Consider the following 15575-nt stretch of genomic DNA (forward strand, 5'->3'; position numbering starts at 1 on the left):
ACGGTTGGCAACTGTAGTTCCCATTGACTTTAACTGGAATTGTGGGTGCTCTGTGGTTTTGAAAAGCAAGTCCATAGTGCTAACAGCACATCTGAGGCCCAGCCATGAACCTAAAGAGACTGCATAGGAGTACTACTTCACGCTTATGTGACGCATGGCTAGAAAGGGTTAAACAACCTGCAAAATAAATAACCCTCAAAAGGCATGTGGGGAGATATTTGAAGTTTTGTGTATTTACATATATATGAATAGGGTCAACAATGTAATCAACAGTCCCTATTAATGTTGTACTCTTAATACAGAGATCAAAAGAACATCCTGGCATTTAAATGAATTGTAAACATGGGATATCTCTGTATTCATCTCTCTTAAATGTACAGCAAGTCATCTGTGAATGGTGGAGGAACAAGCAAATAGCTATATGAATTAACATAAGGCAAAGTACCAGGGATGGACCTCCTTCAAAGTCCTGCTAATTACCTTTTGTTCCCAGAGGAACTCCAACTTGTTAAAAAGGACATGAAATTGTATAAAAAATCCTTGGGTCCTGATCCTGTTCATCTCAGATCTGCTTAGGCTTCAACTGGGAAAGTTTGAGTCGCAAGACTGAGGTCCCAGTTATGCTGGTACACCCTGAATATGATATTTGGACACTGGTCTATAACCTATGGACTATTTTTGAAAACTCTTTGCAACTAAAACAGCTCACCATCTCTGCACCTCAGTGAACTGAACTTATGTCTGTATGTATATTGACCTTTTAACCATACTCTCATTGTTTAATAATTTTAGTTTAATAAGAATTAGCTGTAGTGTGTATTTGGGTAAGATCTGGAATATTCAATAGCTTGGGAGGTAATGTGTCCGATCCTTTGGGATTGGTAGAACCTTTTCTTTTATATGATCAAAGAAGATTTTCAGAAATCATCGTATTTGAATTAGGTACCTGGATGGAGGCCTGAGGCTGGATCACTTTAAGGGAACTGTGTTGTTTTGGACTTCTGAGTAACCAGTAAGGTAATAAAGCAGCTGTTTTATGCTGGTTAGGTAAATTTAAGTATTGGAATATCCACCAGCTTTTGGGGGATTGTCTGTCCCATTCTCTGCAGTTCACCCTAATTGAGTGACCTCAGCTGGCCTGCACTGGGACCCTGGTCAGAGCTTATATAGTGCTTTTTGTTCATAAATCTCAAGGCACTTCACAAGGGAGTTCAGCATCATTATTTCCACTGTATAGATGGAGAAAATGAGGCACAGATAGATGAAGTGACTTGCCCATAGTACCCAACAGGCCAGTGCGTGAGCCAGGAATATAACCCACATCTCCTGAGTCGCAGTCTAGTGCTCTATCCGCTAGGCCACACTGCCTTGAAGAAAAATATTCTCTAAGTTACGTTTTGTTGCATAGTAAGTACCCTTGGAATATATTGATTTTGAAATTAAGTGTTTAATTCACATTGACTTATAAGTTTCAGAGTAACAGCCGTATTAGTCTGTATTCGCAAAAAGAAAAGGAGTACTTGTGGCACCTTAGAGACTAACCAATTTATTTGGAGCATAAGCTTTCGTGAGCTACAGCTCACTTCATCGGATGCATACTGTGGAAAGTTTAGAAGATCTTATTATATACACACAAAGCATGAAAAAATACATTTGGGGACAATGTATACCTTCAGATCAATGGCACTGCTATGGGTACCCACATGGCCCCACAGTATGTCAACATTTTTATGGCTGATTTAGAACAACGCTTCCTCAGCTCTCGTCCCCTAATGCCCCTACTCTACTTGCGCTATATTGATGACATGACCATCTGGACCCAGGGAAAAGAAGCCCTTGAGGAATTCCACCATGATTTCAACAATTTCCATCCCACCATCAACCTCAGCCTGGTCCAGTCCACACAAGAGATCCACTTCCTGGACACTACAGTGCTAATAAACGATGGTCACATAAACACCACCCTATACCGGAAACCTACTGACCGCTATTCCTATCTACATGCCTCCAGCTTTCACCCTGACCACACCACACGATCCATCGTCTACAGCCAACCTCTGCGATACAACCGCATTTGCTCCAACCCCTCAGACAGAGACAGACACCTACAAGATCTCTATCAAGCATTCTTACAACTACAATACCCACCTGCGGAAGTGAAGAAACAGATTGATAGAGCCAGAAGAGTTTCCAGAAGTCACCTACTACAGGACAGGCCTAACAAAGAAAATAACAGAACGCCACTAGCCGTCACCTTCAGCCCCCAACTAAAACTCCTCCAACGCATTATTAAGGATCTACAACCTATCCTGAAGGATGACCCAACACACTCTCAAATCTTGGGAGACAGGCCAGTCCTCGCCTACAGACAGCCCCCCAACCTGAAGCAAATACTCACCAGCAACCACATACCACACAACAGAACCACTAACCCAGGAACCTATCCTTGCAACAAAGCCCGTTGCCAACTGTGCCCACATATCTATTCGGGGGACACCATCACAGGGCCTAATAACATCAGCCACACTATCAGAGGCTCATTCACCTGCACAGCCACCAATGTGATATATGCCATCATGTGCCAGCAATGCCCTTCTGCCATGTACATTGGTCAAACTGGACAGTCTCTACGTAAAAGAGTAAATTGACACAAATCAGATGTCAAGAATTATAACATTCATAAACCAGTCGGAGAACACTTCAATCTCTCTGGTCACACGATTACAGACATGAAAGTCGCTATTTTACAACAAAAAAACTTCAAATCCAGACTCCAGCGAGAAACTGCTGAATTGGAATTCATTTGCAAATTGGATACAATTAACTTAGGCTTGAATAGAGACTGGGAGTGGCTTAGTCATTATGCAAGGTAGCCTATTTCGCCTTGTTTTTTCCTATCTCCCCCCCCCCCCCAGACGTTCTTGTTAAACCCTGGATTTGTGCTGGAAATGGCCCACCCTGATTATCATACACATTGTAAGGAGAGTGATCACTTTAGATAAGCTATTACCAGCAGGAGAGTGGGGTGGGAGGAAGTATTTTTTCATGCTTTGTGTGTATATAATAAGATCTTCTAAACTTTCCACAGTATGCATCCGATGAAGTGAGCTGTAGCTCACGAAAGCTTATGCTCAAATTGGTTAGTCTAAGGTGCCACAAGTACTCCTTTTCTTATTGACTTATAAGGCTCCAGAAGCTTTTTAGTACTTTTTTGTGTACTACAGAAATAGGAATATTTCTAATTTTGTGGTTTAGATGAATGCAGGACAGGTTTTATTTCACTGCTTTTGCTCCTGGATTATAGCTTAATACCTATTTTCTACACTAGGATATAAACTGTTTGATTAATCCAATAGTTTTGTTTAACAGTGTTTTCCTGCTCAGAAATTTTAAAAAATAAAATAAAATCCATACACCAAACAGTGCTTATACATAACAAAAGGCTCTAAGTGTAACAACTTATATCATACAAATATTTCTTAAGCAAGAAAGCACCCTTTAAAAAGAAATCTGTGTTACAATGTGTCTAAAAGAAAGTCATGCCTGGACAAGAAAAACACGTATCCTGTCACATATAACTAAGCATCTGAAGGAATTGTTACTTTCACTCAAGAAGTTTGCTTCCTCTGTAGACAAATGAACACTGAGCCGAGTGCCTTGAACAAAATCTGTACAAGAAACTTTTCACTCTGTAAAGGACAGTACACGTGCATCCTGGTTTTTCACATAAATGCTGTCTGATGTTTTGATGAATTTGTAAAAAACAATGGGGCAAATGCATTGAGAGAGGCAAACAAAGGTATTTTCCTCCATCCATGAAATAGGAGAATCCTCCAGACAAATACTAAATAATTTAAGCCACTGTCAGCTAAATATTTATAAGTTCAGAATGTGAATTATTCGTTCATGGTATCATCTATACAGATACTGTGATAAAATCTTCAAAAGCGGGGTTACCATGCCCAGTTTCCTGCACAGCATTAAAAAACGTCATTTACTACAGGAGATGATTTACAGACATGGGATTCCTTCACAGAGAAAACAAATCTCATAAGCAACAAGTTGCCAAAGAGTACACAAGTTTCAAATAACCACAAGTTACTCATAAGCTTCTTATGTCTGTCACACATTCAAGTACAGTAAATACTTCTGAGTAGGTTTTACAAAATATTGGTACATACAGAAAATCAGGTATGTAATCTTGGCATCTGCATAGTGTAGGAGGATGTGCTGGCCCTTTTATGTGTGAGGCACAGCCAGTTTGCATTATAGGACTGTGGATCTTTTAAGCACATGACAGACTGAGGACCTGACTGCTGCAGGAAACAGGATATGCAGATCAGTCAGGGGAGACTCTGGAGGAGCAAGATGCGCCTGGGAGTCTCTTTATACGGGCCTAGGGAGGAGGCTTGCCAGGGACAGCCAAAGGTTGGGAAAGACACTGTACACAAAGAGGAGAGTTGCCCAAAAAACAAAGATAAACGAGAGAAGGCAGGTGGCACTGCACCATTTGGAGGTGATTAGCAGAAAGCCTTCTAGACATCATGTCATCACTATAGTATAACAGGTCTTAGCAGTCTGTGTCAGTAGTAATATTTAATATTACCTATTTCAGGTTTGTCAAGGAGACTAATTAGGATACGGAAAGGTTTCAGATATGCATGATCTTCTAAGGAAGACTCTGAGAACTTCTGATGCAATATTTCAATCAAAGCCTGTTAAAAGAAAAGAAAACACCAAAATGTGACAACTACTAAGGAGAGATACTGTCATTTTATTAATAATGTTAGGTCTTGATTCTTGCACTAGGTGCCAAACGTAGTCAAACTTTGATTATTGAAACAGAATGGGGGAGAATAAATTAATTCAGATAATCAAGGAAATTTTCAGTTTATTTAATACATACACAAGAAAATTTGGAATAAACAGGATTTATTTTTAGTAATTCAGGTAGGCTAGCGAAGATGGAACTGGCAGTTTTCATTAGATTCCATTTACATCACAGGCCCATAAAATGGAACAAAACAGCACAACATGAGTTCAGACTTCCTGTCAAATGAATACAAAATAACGATCTCCTCCCATCTGTTATGCTTCAGGAAGAGAGGCCATGAAGGACATACAGTGAACAAGTTGAAAGGCAGTTTGTTCTGAGGTTAAACATAGCATATAAAAGTTATGTAGAATAAATACCAACCTCAACTAAAAGATCTTTGGAATATTTTCCAAAAAAATAGAGGGCATGATCTTCAAAAGCTGCAGAATCTGGAGCAAAAGTACCGCCTTTAATATCAGAGCCTACAAATTAAATAAAAATAATGAGTACAGAAAATACTGATGTAACATACATACCATAAAACAAGCAGTAGAAGCAATTATATTCATTTTAACTTGAATTTGTTCAAGATGTAGTTTATGTTCCAGTCTAGGCTGAATGCCTGCAAAAAAAAGTGTGCTTATGTGGAGAACAACCACCAAGTAACCTGTGTGTCATCTGCAGCTTGGGCCTCTATCTAGGTCCTTTAATACAGGCTATGACTGAATCATGCAAATTTTTCTGCATAACATCTGAAATACTTTCCTATCCATCCACACAGCTAAAACTCTTGTGCAGGCTCTCATGTCTATTACTGCATTTGTCCAGGCCAAAGAGAAGAATGTTGCAATCTTGCCCCACTCGGATTCACTTAGAAAGTTGCTGCAAAGATCATTTTCCCTGCTGGTTGTTTTGACCACATGACCTCTCTTTTTGCATCCCTTCACTAGGCTCCCTCTCCTCTAGTGCATCAAACATAAGCCATTTGTCCTCATTTTCAAGGCCCTTCATGGCCTGCCCCCGACATTCACTACTAACATGTCAGCTCCTGCCTCCAATTGGTCAGTGATGCCAGACTCCATTGCCCATTAGTTAAAATTTTCAAACAAGCACCTTTATGCCTTCTCCCACATTCCTGAGATACTCGGGAGGAAGTCCCCATAAACATCTGCAAAACTGTCTCACTGATATCCTTTAAAAAAAAACTCTTAAAACTCCCCTTTTCTGTGATACCTACACAAAAAACTTGATAATGGCTGTGATGCTGGAGTGCTGAGATCGATGCCTATCATGCTGATCAATATTGTCTCATTGTTTCCTGGTTCTCCCACCCTCTCCCTGTCTACATCCATCTGTCTCTTGCCTTAAACTTAGATTGTAAGCTGCTTGGAGCGCGCACCATCTTTTAGCTGTCTTTGTCCAGTGCTAATCAAGGACTAGAATTCCTAGGCATTATGGTAATACATGTATCACCATCATCGACAGATAATCAAATCTCTCCCAACCCTTGAAATGGTGTCAGCCTGACGCACCCTTCTGGAAGTGAAAGATAGAGATCCCCACTTCAGAGCCTATCTATCAAAGTTGTCGCCTCCTCTCTCCCCACAGAGAGTAAGCAACTGGATGGAATTCTGGCTCCATGATATCAATGGGAGTATTGCAACTGACTGCACCAGGGCCAAGATTTCATCATGCTATTTTCTGTGCCTCTCCCAAAACCCTGACAGCCCTGTGAGTTATGACTGAAACTCTAGATCCAACATCAGTTCTCTGCAGAACAGAGCATTGCACTAGCAATAAGAACATACGAACAGCCATACTGGATCAGACCAAAGGTCCATCTAGCCCAGTATCTGTCTTCCAACAGTGGCCAATTCCAGGTGCCCCAGAGGAGATAAATAGAACAAATAATCATGAAGTGATCTATCCACTGTTGCCCATTCCCAGCTTCTGGCAAACAGACACTAGGGTCACCATTCCTGCCCATCCTTGCTAATAGCCATTGATGGACTTATCCATCATGAATTTATCCAGCTCTTTTTTGAACCCTGCTATAGTCTTGGCCTTCACAACATCCTCCGGCAAGGAGTCCCACAGGTTGACTGTGCATTGTGTGAAGAAATACTTCCTCTTGTTTGTTTTAAACCTGCTGCCTATTAATTTCATTTGGTGACCTCTAGTTCTTGTGTTATGAGAAGGAGTAAAACAACACTTTATTTACTTTCTCCACACCAGTGATGATATAGTGGACCTCTATCATATCCCCCCTTAGTTTTCTTTTTTCCAAGATGAAAAGTCCCTATTTTATTAATCTCTCCTCATATGGAGAGAACAGACAACCAAGCCAGCCTGGTATTAAGATGTCTTATAAATGGAAGACTAACTTGGTAACTATTGTCATCAGTTTGTTACTCAAACTATGTTATACTCAAACTATGTTATCACTTTTGTAATTTTAATTGAGATAAGATTTTGATTCTGATTCACTACTTTAAAGCAACCCTTGTTCTACTTGACTGGAGCTCACATACTACAGTTTAAGAATTGCATCTGTACAGAATTGTTGTAGATACTCTTAAATGCTATGGAATGTAAATCAAGATTTACAGATTACAAAGAACAATCATTTCTGCTTCAAATTCAGGGATGTTTGCTCTCTGACTAAAGTTATCCCTCAAACTTGTTATAGACATTCCAAGACTGAACTGTGATGAGGGATATCAAGCATTTGTTAGACACTAAGATTTAAGAAGGCAGAATTTATTTAATTTATCATCTGAAATAATATTTGCTTAATAGAATTCTCAATTGCAAAAGAGTTGTCATTTATGAACAGAATGAAGAGACTTATGTTAATCATCTCTGGAAAAGTATATTCAAATGTAGTGGACAAAATACAAATTAGATATTTAAACTGAATGTCACCACATATTGCACAGTACCTAGCAACCACGCATATAGTCTTCTATTTAGTGACATGTCTCTCCTCAAGAGTGTCTGTGTAGCTGCTGAGAGAATATGGACTACATCAGACCTGAGCAGTGGAACAGTGCTTTCATTGTAGTCCTAGACAAAGAATAAAGACAACTTAGCTGTAGGTGAACTGTAAAATTCACAATTAAATAATTTCTAATGGCTACCAGTATCAGATATAATACTGACAAAGATATGTTAATAGATCTAGCCTACTAAAGGAGAACAGGGACAAACCATCAACAATCTACAATTTAAAATCTCAGTAGAATTGATCCACTGAAGTCTTCCTTTAAAATTGTGTGGTCATTTTCAAATTTTTATTGCATAACCACAATTAAGACATCAAGCCTTGGTAACCACCATGTGGGACTTTTGGGGAAACAAAGTGGATGCCTGACCCTGCTGAAGTCCATGGCCAAACTACTGACTGCAAATGTTGCAGGATTAGACTCAAGGCTCTATCTACATAGGGTGGGGAAGAAAGGGAATTTAAAAACAAAACCCCCTCACAAGCCTGCATCAGCAAGTCTCAGAGCCCGGGTCTACAGATTTGTGCTTGCGGACCCCATGCTGTGGCACCAAAAATAACCACATAGATGTTCCAGCCTGGGCTGGAGCTCAGGATCTGAAACCCACTCCCCTCCCGAGGCTTCAGAACCCAAAGTCCAGCCCAAGCCGAAATGTCTATGTGGCTGTTTTTAGGGCCACAGCGTAAAGTTCCATGAGATCAAGTCTGTAGAACTGAGCTCTGAGACTTGCTTCTGCAGGGCTGTTTTGGTTTCTTTTGGCCATGCAGAAATATCTTTAGAAAGAGAAAATAACTGGTGTGTATTCACAGGAGTATCTAGATTATATAGGATCCTACAAGAATCTTTCCTCAGTAAGATCTTATTCTTCCTCCAATAAAGTAATCATAATGACATTCAAATAATGCTCTTACCAAAGATGTATAAAATGGGAAAAAGAAGAGAAGCACTTCCAAAGTGTTTCGTTGCACAAGAACGTTTGAATCCAATACTGACACACGCAAAGATTTTACCTGTAATGTGAGAAATAAATATAAACAAATGGTTATAAATACTGTTGATAGCTACTAAATACTTTATCTTCTTATAGGAATACCAACATCAGTACCTTTACTTGGTGTGACATTATATCATTAAAATGTGAGCATGTACATCATTGTTGCTACCACGGTTATCCAATTGCAACAAATCTTGTACAAAGTATATCATGTAAAGCAGGGGTGGCCAACCTGAGCCTGAGAAGGAGCCCGAATTTACCAACATACATTGGCAAAGAGCCACAGTAATACATCAGCAGCCCCCCCATCAGCTCTCCCTACCCCCCACGCCGAGCGCCTCCCACCCACCAGCAGCCACACCGATCAACACCTTCCCCCTTCCTCCCGATCAGCTGTTTTGTGACGTGCAGGAGGCTCGGAGGGCGGGGGGGGGGGGAAGAGGAGCGAGAGCACGGCAGGTTCAGTGGAGGGGGTGGGTGGGGGCAGGGCCTGTGGTAGAGCCAGGGGTTGAGCAGTGAGCACCCCCGGCACGTTGGAAAGTTGGCGCCTGTAGCTCCAGCCCAGGGTCGGTGCCTGTACAAGGAGCCGCATATTAACCTCTGAAGAGCCGCATGTGGCTCCGGAGCCACAGGTTGGCCACCCCTGATGTAAAGTGTCAATGGAAAAGTTATGATTTGCTGAATATGATTATGTTTGTATGCATAGATCATCTGAAGTTATGAGTATTGACTACATACCTGTATTTCAAATGGGTTTGCTCTTGTGATAACTTACTTAGTTAGTTTACACCTAATCTAGCTAGCACAGTGTGAATGGACCATTCAAGTTGATGGCCCATCAACGAACATAATGGGCCATGGAAGCAGCTTATCCCTGCACAATGGGCCTTCATAGGCATATGGGTAATGCTCCTGGTATGACTCATCACAGCATGCAACGGCATGAACTTGCTCAAGTGACTCTGGACTCCATCTTGTTCCTGTACTTTTCCACAAACTAAGGGTTTGTCTAGACCACCACTTTTGTCGGCCAGGGATGTGAAAAAAGCACCGCCCTGACAGACAGAAGTTTCTGTGACAAAAGTGCTGGGGTGGACAGCGCTATGTCGGCAGGAGAGGCTCTCCTGTTAACATGGCCAATGCCACTCGTTGGGGGTGGTTTAATTATGCCAGCAGAAGAGCTACTACACAGGAGACCTTACAGCAGCACAGGTGTACTGCTACACCTGAGCCGCGTAAGGTCCGTAGTGTAGACATAGCCTAACACTGAGAGTTTTCCCTCCACATGGGAGAAAGTATAAAAGGCCCTGGAAGCATCTCTGTTTTGCCTCTCTCCTGCTCTGATCTCTGGACTATAGACTTACGTTAAAAGGAGCATTCTGATCAATGGACTAAGGACCTTCCAATCTTTCGGATGTTACCAGAGACATAAACCAGCAGTTCATTCCATCACTGCTTCAAACCCGATCCAAGAACTTTGCAATGAGTGTACGTATTTGATTCCTTTGACCATTTGAACTCTCTCCTCTTTCTTTTCTCTTATAAATAAACCTTTAGATATTAGATTCCAAAGGATTGGCAACAGTATGATTATTGAGTAATTTCACAGCAGTTTGCCCTGCATCTGGCATCTTCAGCCGTGACCCACCGAGGCACGGTGACACTTGAAAAGCATTGAAATCTACATATTTAAAAAGAACTTTCTTTCCACAAATAGGAGAACATAAAATTGCATTGAGCTTCATACTGTTTCATATATCATGATTAGCATTTCTACATATCTGGGTAGGCCACATTTTGAATATCTGCTGCCTGCCAATGATAACTAATTTGTTTAATATCTGCATCTTGAGACAACACATCCTGTCTGATAATTAGTTATGGTTATTCCAGTATTTCTGGTAAAAAGATAGGTGATTTAAAACCTATGAAACATTTTTCAATTTCAAGAAAGGAAATTAAATACAAGACAATAGATACTGGAGTTCTTCTGTTGGTTTACTGCTGTTTGGTTTAGTTGCACGTTATTTTAAATAATGTGCAAAGGTGCAGGGTGTTAAAGTTAAAAAAAAAAACAAGAAAATCTTAAACGCTGTGTCTGATGTACAATGACAGAGTTTGACATTCCATTCCTAAAGGCAAAATGGAGTAAGCAAAGATGGTCATATCAGCTTTATTTTTCATTTCTTGTCTTTTCTGATTTAGACCACACCAAATCCTTAATGCTGTATTTAATATTCCTGTAACCAAAGAAATTGCAGCCCAAGGTGAGCGCAGAAATGCTGGTGTTGTAAAGGAGTTTGGTTAATAATTATCAAGGACATGCCACCCTTAGGTAGTTCACTCCCCCACGCACTGCTTCTCTGCTCATTTCCTATTTTTCACATTTTGTCCTACTTTCTGGAGCCAAGAATGATGAGACTCTCCAAATCTTCTTCTCTCAAGCACTTCTGGATGACTGCAATAGGGTAGGCAGCTAATATTAGTGGTTGCAGAGGATAGTCTTTTCATTAATTGAAAGAATACATTGGATCTCACTCCACCTCCCCTTTTTAGTTTTTTATAGAGTATAAAATGGATACTGATTTTGAACTGTTTGTATACAATGCCTAACACAATAGGGCCTCAATTCTGACTGAAGTCTTTGTGCACTGCTGCAATACAAATAAACAGGGTTAAATTAGTTTTACTGTAACAAGGCAACACCATCCATTCCTTTTTTGTATCATTGACCATCTTTTTAAATTACCTGTTTGCCATTCTACATATTGATCAAAATTTGCAAGAATTATTTTTCATTATTACCACTTCAGTTGAGATTCTCCACTCATTGAGCAAATTTTGAATTAGACATTTCATTCTCTTACTGATGCTCTTTAAAGAGCTTGGGACTTTAATTTGTACTGAGAAGGATACTGTTTTCGACTGTGTCAGCATTATCGTAGTTGAGAATATCCCACTAGCAACGTAATGAACTTACTGTGAGCTTATAATCAGTTCCCAGCATGTACTTCTGCTGTTTTCCAGACAACTCTCTGTTGATATGACTAACAACAAACAGAGAAGCAGGAAGTCTTATAGAAGGGCTGACCAGAACACTCCCCCAGATAGCAGCATAGAACACTTCTTGGCCTGTTAGTACAGACAGCTTCACAAGCAAAGCATCTGTTCTGTGTGTAAAATAAAAAAGAGGAAATAATATTATAAAGATTTACCTTTCCATGTAAAATACGTTAATTCCATTGAAGTCTGTCACTGAATTCAAGTGCAATACTTTCAGTTTGTTAATACCCCGTAGCTTTTTTAATGTCCATTTCCAATTTCCTCCCTTTATTTACATTTTCAGTGTTACCCTTTCCGAGATGATTTTGCCATAATGGCAAGTGCTGTAACAAATCTTTTATCATCATGCACACTCAATGGAACGTTTGTCTGCCCACTTTGGCAACTTCTCCAGTAACTACACGTTTTGCATAAATGTCACACAAACTGTAACTTGACAGTAAATAATGCAGTAGTTTTTGGTAGCTAATTCCTGAACCAGTTGGACTGAAAGGACTTGCACAGAATGATTATTTTTAGCTGTTTGTTAAGTCACTCTGTTTCAGTGAAACATCCATGCATTTCAGTGTTTTCTCAGTAGCTCCTCTCCGCACTAATGCAATATAAATACTTTAACTTTTCTTCAGTTATGAAATTTGTACAGTGTACACTTTAATACAACATATTGGGTGATCAGGCTCAATACCTATAGTAGCTAAATTTATTATTTTAAACATCTAAAAACTTAGTGATAATTATGCAGAGTTTAGCCCAAAGGATCGCAGGATCATCACATCCCCTTGCCTGAGGAAGCAAAAAGTAGCATGTGAAAGCCTTTTCACAGATAGGACAATATCCTGGACAAACCTTATAGAATAAAGAAACTTTACTGAATTAAATTAACCCTTTCTGAATTAAGTTTAATGCCTTTGGGGATCCATTGTATTAAAAAGGCAATTGTTTATATGTTATTGTGGAATTGTATGCCACTTCTCTCAGAGTCTTGACTAATGAAATCTTTGAATAGTAGTAAGAGCTTCAACTTTTGGGACAGTAAGCATGAAGTAGATTTCCTAGCAAATACTGGAGGTGAGGGGAATGCAAGTGACCCGCCTCTGAGTCCATCCTTTTGAAGCTTTGCCTTGACCAGAAATCCATTGTCTGGCTGACAACCTATTCGTAGTCTCTTCAAAAGGCCCAGACTGGGCAAATGAGTGCCTCACAATCTCATGAGGGTTCTTGTTCTGGGCAAAAGGATGTTATGATCTTGAAACCACAGGAACACCCAATGTGGGATTTTGAAGGACTGCAGGGGCATATGTTGGAGTTGGGATGAGGGATCTCTAGAAAGTTTACTAGCATTCGTGTAGGTTTTTTAAAATTTTTTAAATAGTTTTAAATTAGTTCTCTCTCTGTAATGCTTTTACCTTAAGACTAAAACATTCTTGCTTAGAAAGAGCCGTGTGGAACCTTATATCTGTCGCAACTACAGTGTATCGTCTCTGAAGAGAAGACAAAAGAAGCCTGCTTAGGGAGTCTTTTGTGGAGGATTTCACAGTATAGTCAGGGGACTGAAGTGTGGAAATCCCTTACTCAGAAAGAAAGGTATGTGTGTGTCTCTACCCAAGAGAGGCAATGGCTGGGGAGCTGAAAGCTTAAGGGGACCATAGAGGGGAAATACAGATGCAGTTGACCTGCACTGTGTCAAGCTTCTTCCATCTTTTATTTCCAATTGTCTGCAATAAAATTGCATGTAGAATATAAAGCTTGGCTCTACTCTAACAAGCAACCATGTAAAAGAGAAGCACCTTCCCTTAAGAAACCCGATTCCAGTGTACATTCAGTTAGCTTATTTACTTTAATGACCAGAATTTTCACTCACAAAAATTGCTAATCTTGCACAACCAATATAGCTATGAGTATGTGAGCTGCTAGTCTAGTTTATACACAGAATTATTAACTACATTCTGATCGTAGCAGATGTATTACTGCTAATGTCTGAGCCAAAAAGAACCTAAATTGACTTTCAGATTCTAGCGTCAGCTTACTGGGGGTGCAGTTGGAAAATATTTGTACATGTTAATTGAGCAGACTGAGTTTTAAATCATAAAATGGACACAAATATGGGATCACATGATATCTTTTTGCAAAGTCGCTTTTCACAGTATTGCTGCACTTAATGGTTAAATTTCAGCCACGTTAAGGTAACATGACAGAATGTATAAACCACACACACACACACACACACACACACTTTCAACTCACTTTTTCATGCAGCAGTTGTAGAAGAGGCAACACTTATATTTATCCATCTGCCTAACAGCCAGTAATTCAGCAATTGAAAGCTATTTACCAGAAACTAAACAAACACAGCTTATTCTTGTTCACTCATAACAATAGATGCTAACTGTCAATGTAAATAAAGCTTTTTCTACACCTTCATGACTTGACACTTTTACAAAGAAACATTACGTGAAGCTAAACAAAACATCTTTTGTCAAAACAGACAATTACAACTAAACTCAATTCCACCATTTCTTGGGAAGGAGAACAGAATGCATCAATCTGGAAAACACATATGTACTGTATACGACAAACGTATTTAGTCACTGTCTAAGTAGAGAGAGTATTCAGTGAAATATAATGAAAGTTATCTAGTGGCGCAATTCCTGCAACAGGTTATTGCAAAATAGTTTTGTTACAGCTATTACTTGATGGAAGTACAATCATTACATAACCAAAAGTCTAGTGACTAAGTGTACTGCAACAGTACCTCTTCAACCAGGTATCTAGATGCATTGATACAAAGTGAGTTGAACTTTGTTGAACCAGACCACACCAGCTGGTCATCATTTTCAACACTGCATTAAGAGGCTTTGGGTGAAAAAGACATTTTTGATAGTGAGTTTTAGAAGTGGTACATTTACTAGTGCAGCCAGGAACACAAGGTGGTCTTCTAATATAGAATGCTTGCAATCTAGATATGTACAGAAAACAGGAATTCCCCTTTAACAAAAGATTTAAAGAGTGCAAAAAACACAGGCTTAGTTTAGTCTGTCAAAAGATCTCCTCAATGCCCCATTACAGATTTGAAATGTAAAGATAAGTATTCAGAAATTTTGAAAGGAGAGCTGTGTTGCTTTCTAAATATAGTGGACGACTCAACTTGATTTAATGCAACTTTCCCCCCAAAGTTTAACTACACAATTTCTTTTTATCCTTTTATTTCTTTTCTCCCTTACTCCTGCCCCACTTCCCCTTGCATTTCATGCATCTGTCTTTCCTCCATTCTCTTCCAACTTCTAGTATTTTTCCCTTCCCATCCCATCCCTCAGTAGCCCTGCATTAGACATCCTCCGTCTGGATGAGGATTTCTAGATATGGGTTCCTTCAAAAATAAATAAATAAATAAAATTCAATAAATAGGGAAGTGATTGAGTATTGCATTTTACGTTTCTCAAGTAACATAAGCAATCCACCTGTCATAAATTTCCGACCCCTCCTCCAATCCAGGCAGCAGTCCAATTACAAAGGCTTGAAGACTTGGCAAGAGGGACTTTTGCAGAGGAAGAAAATATTTCTCATACAGACCAAGGAGAATAGGCCTCACTGACATTGCTGCATTTGCAAGCAGGGGAAACAAACCAGAGCTTTAAAAAAAGAAAAAGAAAGATTTTGTCATTTTATAAAATAATCTATTATGAAATTTTAAGTCTGA

The 15575-nt window shown here is 39.6% G+C and overlaps 1 protein-coding gene across 7 annotated transcripts in view; it reads right to left on the bottom strand.

Moving 5' to 3' along the window:
• DOP1B (DOP1 leucine zipper like protein B) overlaps positions 1 to 15575 on the bottom strand; it is an 87729-nt gene that overhangs the window by 46434 nt on the left and 25720 nt on the right. For 6 of the 7 annotated variants that reach the window (XM_073361204.1, XM_073361214.1, XM_073361195.1 and 3 more), the window contains 6 exons: positions 15337 to 15507; positions 11796 to 11985; positions 8733 to 8831; positions 7759 to 7882; positions 5198 to 5298; positions 4607 to 4715 (listed from right to left, as the gene is read on the bottom strand). In XM_073361204.1, the coding sequence (XP_073217305.1) occupies positions 4607 to 4715; positions 5198 to 5298; positions 7759 to 7882; positions 8733 to 8831; positions 11796 to 11985; positions 15337 to 15507 (794 nt within the window). Of the gene's footprint in view, positions 1 to 4606; positions 4716 to 5197; positions 5299 to 7758; positions 7883 to 8732; positions 8832 to 11795; positions 11986 to 15336; positions 15508 to 15575 lie in introns of those variants that run through there. The other variant, XM_073361225.1, reaches the window with a different exon arrangement.

The sequence above is a fragment of the Lepidochelys kempii genome, chromosome 1 (genome assembly GCF_965140265.1).
Source record: "Lepidochelys kempii isolate rLepKem1 chromosome 1, rLepKem1.hap2, whole genome shotgun sequence".
In the NCBI taxonomy this organism is placed as follows: Eukaryota; Metazoa; Chordata; order Testudines; family Cheloniidae; genus Lepidochelys; species Lepidochelys kempii.